This window comes from Xenopus laevis, chromosome 2S, assembly GCF_017654675.1.
Source record: "Xenopus laevis strain J_2021 chromosome 2S, Xenopus_laevis_v10.1, whole genome shotgun sequence".
Taxonomy (NCBI): Eukaryota; Metazoa; Chordata; class Amphibia; order Anura; family Pipidae; genus Xenopus; species Xenopus laevis.
This window is the reverse complement of record NC_054374.1, coordinates 139976613-139987419: the sequence shown is the minus strand read 5'-3', so window position 1 is coordinate 139987419 and position 10807 is coordinate 139976613. Positions and strand designations below refer to the sequence as shown.

At 37.4% G+C, this 10807-nt stretch overlaps 1 protein-coding gene across 1 annotated transcript; it reads right to left on the bottom strand.

Annotated features, from left to right (window-relative positions):
- Window positions 1-4421: 4421 nt before the first annotated feature.
- aqp2.S (aquaporin 2 S homeolog) lies at window positions 4422-10604 on the bottom strand. Its single transcript, NM_001085862.1, is given in 4 exon segments — window positions 4422-4678; window positions 5539-5619; window positions 8730-8891; window positions 10212-10604. Coding segments are annotated over 4 exon segments (822 nt in total). The 5' UTR covers window positions 10575-10604; the 3' UTR covers window positions 4422-4462.
- Window positions 10605-10807: the final 203 nt, after the last annotated feature.

The window sequence follows — 10807 nt, the reverse complement described above, 5'->3', positions numbered from 1 at the left end:
ATATTTAGAAAAAAAGAGGCTAATAGAGGCTACAGAGAGCACTCTTGGGGACAGCAGTAGCAAGAAAGTGTGTGCTCACTTATTGACATTGACTTTCCACAGCATGCAGCCAACACAAGTTACCTACTGAAATAGTGGCGTTAATATTAAAATCTATCAACGACAATTTTATGGAAGAATCTGTAGTCCTTGTAGTCTTTCCTGCTTTGTTTCATAATGAAATGCATTTTCCAGTACTTTTTGTTACATAGGCTAATTCATCATGTATATGTGTATTTATTCAATGAGTGAGAGCTTTGGCAAAAATAAATATTTTATGTGACGCAATTCCTTTCAGACGAAAGAATCTTTCATCATAAAGCTCCAAACGAACCATGTATTGATCCATATTTAGTATTTACAAAGTCCCAATAAATTCACTGAATTTGCCCCTACTGTATCTCTTCAGCAGAAAGACAAGTCAGTGCACTAATTCCCTTTGTCTTAGAAGGTGGTTCCTTCTCTTTCAGCTTTTGAAAATGGCCTAGCTTTCATCTTTGTCTGTAATTACTTAGCCTAAACTTTGTCTCCATCTTGAAGCTGAAAAGTTTCTGCCAAATTATTGCTCCTAATCATGAGTAAAGTCTGTTTGTAGAAAACGCATTACTGACACTGAACAGAGAAATAACATCCTATGTGATGCCTCCGTTACTTTCATCTTCCTAACCTAATAACTTTAAGTGCTTATTTTCCACCTCGTGAAGTAACACAGAAGACTCCAGAACCAAAAATCCATATTCGAGTATCCTGACATCACAGATAAAAGCAGTGACTAAACACAGCCAGGCAGCACTCTCGGAGGATTATACAGAACATTTCAGCTCGTCACGGGTATTTGTTAGAGCACATTCCAGAAACTGCATCGCAAACGTGAGCAAAATACATTCTCTGCTGCTGGTTTCCTTCATCCTCAGGCTGAGACATGGCCACTCAATGGAACATTTACCAGTAATAAAACCAATTCTGATTAGAATTAGAAGTCATTTCTCTGCACCAGAATATGAAATAACACAGTATCATTCCCTGAACAGGTTATGGAAACAGGGCTCGAAACTGTATATAGAGACAATGCTTTGTGACAGAATTGCTATCTTATTTATACCCCCAAGTTTCTATTAAGCAGTACATGTTATGTTTTTCTAAATATTTCGTTGTGCATATTTTCTGTTATTGAGTTCATACACAATGGAAAAATCCCCCCCCATATATATATATATATATATATATATATATATATATATATATATATATATATATATATATATATATATATATATATATATATATATATACTTTCCAATGAGTATCCGCACTCTGTTGATGGCGGGGTGCACGGTAATTTTGTATGTATCAATTATCTTCAGACCAGCACTCCCTTTAAAAACGTAGTAATTTATTGTTGCATAGTATCAAATACCCGATGTTTCGGTCCACATTTGGACCTTGGGCAGCTGCAGTGCCGGGTGAGCGTGTGCATGCGCAAGTTGATTACGCGGGCGCGCATGTGTGTGTCAACACTGGCGCTGGTGCGTATGCGCAGAATCGCCAATCAGCGTTTGCACATGCGCAGAAGTGCCAATCATTGTATGGGGAGTGAGTGAACCGGACATGGGGTAGGCAACAGAGCAGGTACGTGCCTGGCGCCCCCCCCCCAGCTTTTGCCCTAGGCACGTGCCTACTCTGCTTACCCCTAGTTCCGGTCCTGTATATATTATAGGGGCTCCCTTTCCTAGCAGATGAATTAGAACTCACTCAAATAACTGTTTCTAGTACAAACAAAATCTAACAAAATAACTGCCTTTTGCACAAATTCTGCATGTAGAGAGACATGATGTCTGGTGATTTTAATAGAGTGAGCTCTAATACATATTCTAGGCAAAAGGAGCCCCCCTATAAGAAATATTGGATCATTCATCTGACACCCAACTGCTGCATGAAGACAGAATGAGAAGAAACAGATGCTGAGAGAGGAATAGTGAAGATAAACTTGATTATTTCAGAAACAATGCAGAATATTTAATTGATTGTATTTGGGAATTTTATTACAGTATGCTGAAGCTAATATTAAATTTTCATTTTCGTTATAGTTCTCTTTATTAAAAAATTCCTATCTGTAGTCTGGAAAGTAAGGGGAGGAGTCCTGACTGGAAACCTGTAGGCCATGAGGGGTCTGTTGAGGAGGGGCAGCAAAGTCAGGAAGTCAGAAGGAGTTTGTCAATTTAGGATCAGGACATGGAGGAGCAGCATCTCTCTCATGATAGGAATGGTGGGGCCTTATTTCGAGAAATGTCACAGATTGTGGGGTCAGGTAGCTGGCATGACCCTTTGGACATGAATTCAATTTAATGTTTAATATAAATAATTTTTAGGATGAATAGGAGTCAGCAAGACAGCTTGATACGGTACAGATAGTGGCCTACATTTGTTTCTAAGAATGATTTCTTTTCACACATTTAGCAATTTTCTTGTCTCATTAAATAACTATAATAATTGTACTTTTTAACTAGGAAACATACATTCAGTTTCTCTTTCATTACTGCTTAGGTAGATAGAGGACTGGTTGAACAGTGTATAATAAAAATAGAATATTCAGTGTGATTAAATAAACTGTACATACATGTGTGTTTATTGGTTTGAAACATTTAAATATCTCAAATAAATGACACATCCTTCATAGATGGAGTATAAATATAGAAAACATCAGCTGTGTTGTTGGGACTGTTTTGTAGACATTGAACATATGTACATGAATGTCACCCAAGTGAATATCATACGGCATTCATTTACCAAAGCATTCTGTTTTCCTGAAATGTCATAGTATATACGGTATATCATGGGTCCTGCCATTATATGATATCTGATGGCTTATTTTCCTTATTCATACAGGTTCTGGCTCTACAGTCCTTCCTTAAATAACTCCCATTTGCCTGATGTTTTCTAAATATTTCTTATCAAAAAATATATGTATATTTTCTTACACGGGAATGTATACTAGAAACTGTAAGAAAGACAGCAATGTAAATATAAAAAGGTACACATTGCGTTACATTCACTATGGATTCTATTTACAGATTTTTTTTAATAAGACATGGATTTCTTTACATTCTTTAAACATTCTTTACGTTCTTTCATTAAACACTAAGGGGGTTATTTATCAAAGTCCGAATATTTTCTGAAAAAAACTCTGACCAAATCCGCACGGGTTTTTTAGGCTTATTTATTAATACACTTTCCTGAAATTGTTGTTTGTTGGAACAAAATCCGGATTTTTCATGATATTTTCACGATTTTTTCGGATTTTTACCCAAAAACTCAGAATTTTGCCCAAAAACGTATTATTTGCCAAAAACCCAGAGCACATCAAAAAATCATGGGGACTTCTTCCATTGACTTACAAGCAACATCAACATGTCTGAGATGTCGGATTTTCAGATTCAGACTTTTCCATCCTTGGCGTTTAATAAATTCTGAAAAATTCGTGATTTTTAAAAAAATCTGATTTTATAAAAAACTCATGAATTTTTGGGATTTTTGAATTCAGAGTTTTGTAAATAACCCCCTAAGGGGCAGATTTATCAAGGGTCGAATTACAAAGTAATGGGAGCTTTTTTGAACTCCCATAACTTCGAAATGCAAGTTAAAAAAGACCGAAATATATCAAAAAATTGAAGTTTTTTTTTTTTTGGCCGAATAGGTCCGTTTTCAATTGAATAGGTCCAAATAGGTCAGAATCGAATTCAGACTATTCCCTAGTCGAAGTATACAAAAATTAGCTCGAAATTTGAATTTTCACTTCGACCTTTGATAAATCTGCCTCTTAATTGACCGTTTTCCCGAAATTAACATTATATACAAACATAACTAATATATATTCACAATCAGCTGCAGTTAGTATATGAATTTATGCACAACATATGTTGGAAAGTGTATATAGAGAATTTTTAAACATGAAACAGAGTGCTGGCCAAGCTACTGAGCTCATTCGCTATTGTCTTCTGGTCTTCCAGATGCCACCCATCAGGGAGGTGGAAATAACCAGTGAAAAATACCCCAGGCGAGTATGTTTTTTGAAGAAAAGTAAAGCCAGCCTCGGGTAACGGAACAGCAACTAGAATTACTAGGAGTTACATAACCTTACAACTTGATACGCCTCGTTATTTTACCTGTCCTTCTCATTAAAATGTGACAGAGTAACAGGATACTGTATATGTGGCAGTTTCACATCCTTACATAAATAAATTGGAGTCTTATTATACATTACTAATTAATTTTTGGAAATATTAATCGCTGAATAAATAACTCCTACTGTCTCCCATCTGTGCATAAATGTACCATATTGGTGATCCATTAATTGATCCGCAATTTTTGGACCCCCTAGATGCACCAAATGAGAGAACAGCGTCAAAATGTTTTCCTTACAGGCTCAGAACTTGTCTATGACTTTGGGCAGTGGATGTGCAGAGTAAAGCTCCACAGATTGTCTTCTCTGCTCTTGTTTGTTATCCCAGGCCTCCTCTGGCTGATATGTGCCTTTCAGAATGGCCAGCCTGTCGGAGAAGGATTTTTTGTGTGGGAAGAAGATATAGTTGTAAAAGAGAGATGCCAGAATTCCTCCAACAAGGGGTCCAATCCAAAACACCTACAAAGACATTCAAATAATGCCATGACATTAATTATGCAGATGGTTACTTATATATATCTATATATATATATATATATATATATATATATATATATATATATATATATATATATATATATATATACAGGTATGGGACCTGTTATCCAGAATGCTCGGGACCTGGGGTTTTCCGGATAACAGATCTTTCCGTAATTTGGGTCTTCATGCCTTAAGTCTACTAATTCATGTAAACATTAAATAAACCCAATAGGCTGGTTTTGCTTCAATAAGGATTAATTATAAATTTGTTGGGATCAAGTACAAGCTACCATTTTATTATTAAACAGAAAAAGGAAATCATTTTAAAAATTTGGATTATTTGGATAAAATGGAGTCTATGGGAGACAGCCATTCCGTAATTCGGAGCTTTCTGGATATCGGGTTTTACGGATAAGGGATCCTATACCTGTATATCCATGAATGTTAATGCAATGTGAATGAAGCTCTTGGGGCTTGGAACAGTGTTAGAGCTCAGCACTGCTGCTGAGCTCTAACACCCACAAAACAGGATAGTGTTAGTGTCAAGCACTTTCTGAAAAACTGACACTAAAACTGTTGGAAAAATAAGTAACAGTGATAACATTTTAATTGCTGGAAATTCTTTAGGATTCCCCTATTTGGATTTAAAAAAAAAATTATGCCCCTAAATACACAGGAGAGATATAAATACTGTAATACATTTATCTCCCCTGCATTTTATTTACCTTATCAATATCATATGTGCGTATTCTAACTGCTCTAAGGACTTGGCAAGCAACAGCAGTAGAACCGGGACAGTAATAGCATATACAAAATAAATATATGTAGGTAAACTGTACCCAATGATCTGTAAAGATTCCTGTAATTGCTGCTGGCCCAAAGGATCTTGCAGGATTCATGGAGCAGCCTGTTAAATAGATCTGTGCAAAAGACATTTCATTAGTAAACAGTAAAGTCAAATGATACCAGGATAAGCTTGTTGGTATTTTTTTTAGATTGATAATGATAGTGCCTGCTCAGAGTAATAAGACAAATCATTTTATACTGAACAATCATTAATCCTGTTTTGGAATTTGCTCAGAGCAGAAGGGTGTTTAACTGATTAACGTGTCCTGATAGTCGGGAAAGTGTAAATAATAGGGAAAAATATTAAACTGCTGTGAATCCATGTGGATTACCTAGTTCTATAATTGCTGAATGTGTCCCATAGATTTTTCTTTCTTACATTTAAATGAAGCATAGAGTGTATGACATTTACTACAAAATTCTATTGAGAAAAACCAAGTGGATGGAGAGGTGAGAGAATCCCATTCCAAAGAAGCTCATTGGTGGAGGAGAAATACATAGGTTTAATTGGGCCAAAGCTTTCCAAACTGTCTCCCTCCAACTATGGGTGTTCTATAGGGATGCACCGATTCCAGGATTCGGTTTGGGATTTGGCCAGGATTCGGGCTTTTTCATATGCAAATTAGGGGCAGGGAGAGAAATTGCATGACTTTTTGTGTGAAAACAAGGAAGTAAAAAATGTTTTCCCCTTCCCACCCCTAATTTGCATATGCAAATTAGGGTTCGGATTCGGTTAGGTATTTGGCCGAATCTTTCACACAGGATTCAGGGGTTCGGCCGAATCCAAAAAAGTGGATTCATTGCATCCCTAGTGATCTACATTTAATAGATACTTTGTCACCAATATATCATCTTCTAGAGCAGGGATCCCCAACCTTTTGAACCAGTGAGCAACATTCAGAAGTAAAAGGAGTTGGGGAGCAACACTAGCATGAAAAATGTTCTTGGGGTGCCAAATAAGGGCTGTGATTGGCCATTTAGTAGCCCCATGTGGATTGTCAACCTACATTGAGGCTCTGTATGGCAGTACACCTGGTTTTTATACAACTAAAACCTGCCTCCAAGCCTGGAATTCAAAAATAAGCTCCTGCTTTGAGGCCACTGGGAGCAACATCCAAGGGGTTGGTGAGCAACATGTTGCTTGTGAGCTACTGGTTGGGGATCACTGTTCTAGAGAGTCTATAGGGGCAAATTCACTAAGATCCGAAGTTGCGCCGGCTACAGCTTCGCCACACTCTGCCGCACTTCGCCAGGCGTAGTTTCGCCAGCGCTACGCAAATTCACTAAAATGCGAAGTTGCGCTCAGGGAGGCGAACGGTAGCGAAGTTTCGCTAGCGTTAATTCATCAAGCAAAGCAACGTTACGCTAGTGATGCCTAATTTGCATACGGCGCCAAGTTAAAGTTGAATGGACGTATATGTAGCAGCAAATACATTACACTACACAAGTCTGGGAAAGCTTCATAAAATAAAATAGAGTTATTATATTGCTCTACACATGTGCCCACTGTATAATTTAGGTGCCATATGTTAGGAAATGTAGGGGGGAAGGAGGGTACCCCCAAAAAAATGTACGATCTTTTTCAGCCTATCACCCTTGAAAAAGGAAAAGACGCCAGCGTTTTTGGGACTTAGAAAAAATTTAAACTTTTTTTGAAGCAAGCCCTATCTACTCTATTGCACTTCGCCTGGTCTCAGTTGGCGAAGGCAAGTCTGGCGCAAGAGTTAACGTTCATGAAAATCCGCAAGTTAGTGAATTAGCGTAGTTACGTCCCTTCACCATAGCGCAACTTAGCCTGGCGTAAGGGTGCGAAGTAGCACTAGAGTAGGTCCACTTCGCTAGCGAATTTACGCCAGCGCCCGTTAGCAAATCGGCGAAGTAACGAAATGACGTCACACTGGCGAATTTGCGATAGCGTTAGCCACTTCGCGCTTTAGTGAATTTGCCCCTAAGGGTTGGTGAAGTGCTAGAAGTGAAATGATCAGGACTAAGTAAACTCTGTAATCCAGTAGTTTCTCGGTATAATATGTTTCTTCAGTGGAAGAACTTGCATTTTTAGGGCTACATGCGTTGCAACATTACGGGGCCTATGTATTAAGCCTCAAATTTTTTACAAATACAAATTTTAGAGGAAAAATAATTTTGCAAGATTTATAATGCTCCAAAGTTGTTATACATCTAAATCCAAAAATATTCTAGCTAAAACCTGTCAAAGTCAATGGCAGATGTCCCTTTTACAATTGGAAGATGTTTTTTGCCTTCATGATTTTCGAGGGGTTAGGGCTGAGTTTTTAGGCAGGTTTTTGAGTTTAATTAGAAAAAGTCACACAAATTAAATTTTTGCATTATTGTATCGAGATTTTTCTGCATGTACAATTTTCTTTCACATTTCTTTTTTTAGTAAATTAAGACAAATCCTGGAGGGGAGTTAGGTCGATTGGTTAGATCAGTATTTTTAAAATAATGAGAGAAATCTGAGTTTTAATAAATACCCCCCTACGTGTCTAACAGCCAACGCTGTTTTTTCGAAACATAGGTTAACAAACTGAAGACAACAACTGATTATACAAAAGACAGATGCAATTATGCAATAAACATGCCATAATGCTTTAGCCCTTGTATAATTGTTCTGCGCATCTTCAGTATTCAATATTTGGGTAGTGGGTTGTTTGGCAGGAACTACAGAGACACATTCATCACATGGAAAACTGGGGAAACCATAAGTTTATGGCTACTGCAAATAAAAGCACATGCAGCCATGATGCCCCTGCACTGATTGGACATGTAAGTCAATGCAGATATGCACTGCTGGTTATGTACCATTAGGGGCATTCCAAAGGGAACTTCACCAAGACAGATTTTGAGGTGTCTGTTCATATAGAAAGACACTTTATTTATTTATAAATATATTAGATTTGTAAGAAGTAGAAACCATTTGGGGGATGTGGATATGGACATAAAGAAGATGCTATTACTAACAGCATTTGACTTTTACTAGCAAACTGTCTCCGTTCGGCAGGCTAAGAGGGGTTCAGGAGGGGCTCAAAAATTCAAGATGTCACTGTCTGGGGTTGTAAATTCATGTAAAACTTGTAGTAGAACACAAATTCATCTCTTGACTTTTTGGCAAGCACTGGTATGTAAATATGCCAATTAAAGTTAGCAAGTGCCCATAGTGCCTCACCCCTAGTAGGTGTCCCACGGTAACAGAAAGACCAATGGATAAAGCTGGTGACCCCACATTATCGCTTCTTCTACTGTCTGTTGATGCAAAGACGCAGAGAACTAGCTGGAATGTCAGAAAAAGCTCCACGGCACATGCTTGCCCAGGGGATCCACTGTTTATCTGTAATAAATTTACACAAGTAATTGGCATTTTCCTGTATCAAAGCATACTCCGTTTGTATAGAAGAAGTCTGGTGCAGCATATATCAGCTCTAACAAAGCACACGTTTTAAGAGACCATAAACAAGGTTACTTCCCCTTAACAAAAGAATATACAAATGGCAACTACTGAGTTCCCGTAATTGGCCATAACTATTGGAGGGTGCTGTAACAATTTTTCTAGAAGGGGCTTGAAAACATATTCATTTTACTTTTGTTACATAAATCCATTGTTACTTTCACTCTTTTTTTTTTAGGTTTAAAATATTTTATTTGATTTTCATATTAAACAAATGAAATCAAAATGACAACAAATGTTATGCAGATGAACAAAATATGTTGCATATGAGACAATAGCATGATATTATCAAAACTATATCATTCATGAAAAATAACAAAAACTAACTAAAAATTAACTAAGCCAGTGGATGCACATGTAATAAAAGAAAGAAAAAGCACATTTATCATCTGGAATGTCAGATAGGTCATCTAACTATTGAAGAAAGTGCATTATTTGATCGCCAGTATTGGAGTTACAGATTTCAAAATAAGGAGACCAAACCAGCCTAAAAGAATCTTTGGAAATACTTCCTTTAGTTTCAGTTATTAAGGCTTCTTGCCAACTAAGCTGATTCGTATAAGAAATGACGTCCGATAATGAAGGGGGTTCCTTTTGTAACCAGAAGTTACTTTCACTCTTGACTTAAAACAATATAGCATTATCTCCTGGAGAACAGACAAACAAGTTACTTTCCCGTCAATGAAATTGGAACAACGTGCAGCATTCAAGGCTTCTGATTAATATGCAGAGACACAATAGGAGCTGTACTATTTGGTCTTCAGTTTAATAAGACTGTGCAGTCAGTTGTATCACTCTTCTCACATGCAGTGTCAGTAAATATGTATCCCGATTATTATTTCACTGTATTAAAAATGCTCCTGACACCATGTAATCGGATTTTTACACATATAATATATGAAATGCTGCCAGCAGGCTCACTCTTACATGGGTTATATTACTTTGTTTAGAATGTGATTTTATCTACTCTTTGCTGGAATAAACAAACAGTGGAGACCTCTATCCTGTTACTGAAGTCATAATAATTTATGTTATTCTCCTATCAGAACCCATAATTCTGGTGTATTCTTTTTCATGTATCTGTGTTCTCTGCCTAAATAGAAATGGAAAGAAACAATCTTTTCAGAGCAAGGTCAAATGAATGATCTAATCTTTCTTTTAAGCAAAGACAAACAAGCCCAGTTAGCACTGACATATACATACTGCGTTTATGGCTAGGTTTCCACGGACATCAAGAGGTGCGACTGCTCTCACAATAGCGGCTCCTGCTATTGCCCCCACGAGCTGAGCAATGATATAGAAAAGGGCACGTAGAAAAGAAATGTGGCACCCAATTAGAAATGCTACAGTGACGGCTGGGTTAATGTGGGCACCACTAACATGCCCAAACGCCTGCACCAACGTACTGATGGCGAGGCCAAAAGCTAACGAGATCTGTAGAACGTTAGGCAGTGATGGTTTCCAGCTGAGAGCAGATCCCAGTCCCAAAAAAACAAATATCATTGTGGCCAAAAATTCTGCAAAGACTGCCCGAACAAAAGCCAACGAACAGATTTCATTCCTCATTGTGTGTTAAGCTCACAAACACACAAGACAAAATGTTTTGTTCTTTGGCTATCCCTAACTTCTGTTTACTTGCTTAGTATTACAAGAGTTTATATACATCTACTGAAAAAGTAGGGAACCTTTCCAGAAAGGGCTGGGCCAATCAACCAGGCACACTCATCTACAGGAGAAACATTTTTCCAGAATTAGACCTTGCCTAATAGTAAGAGGGAAATCTCTAATATTCTCAAGTG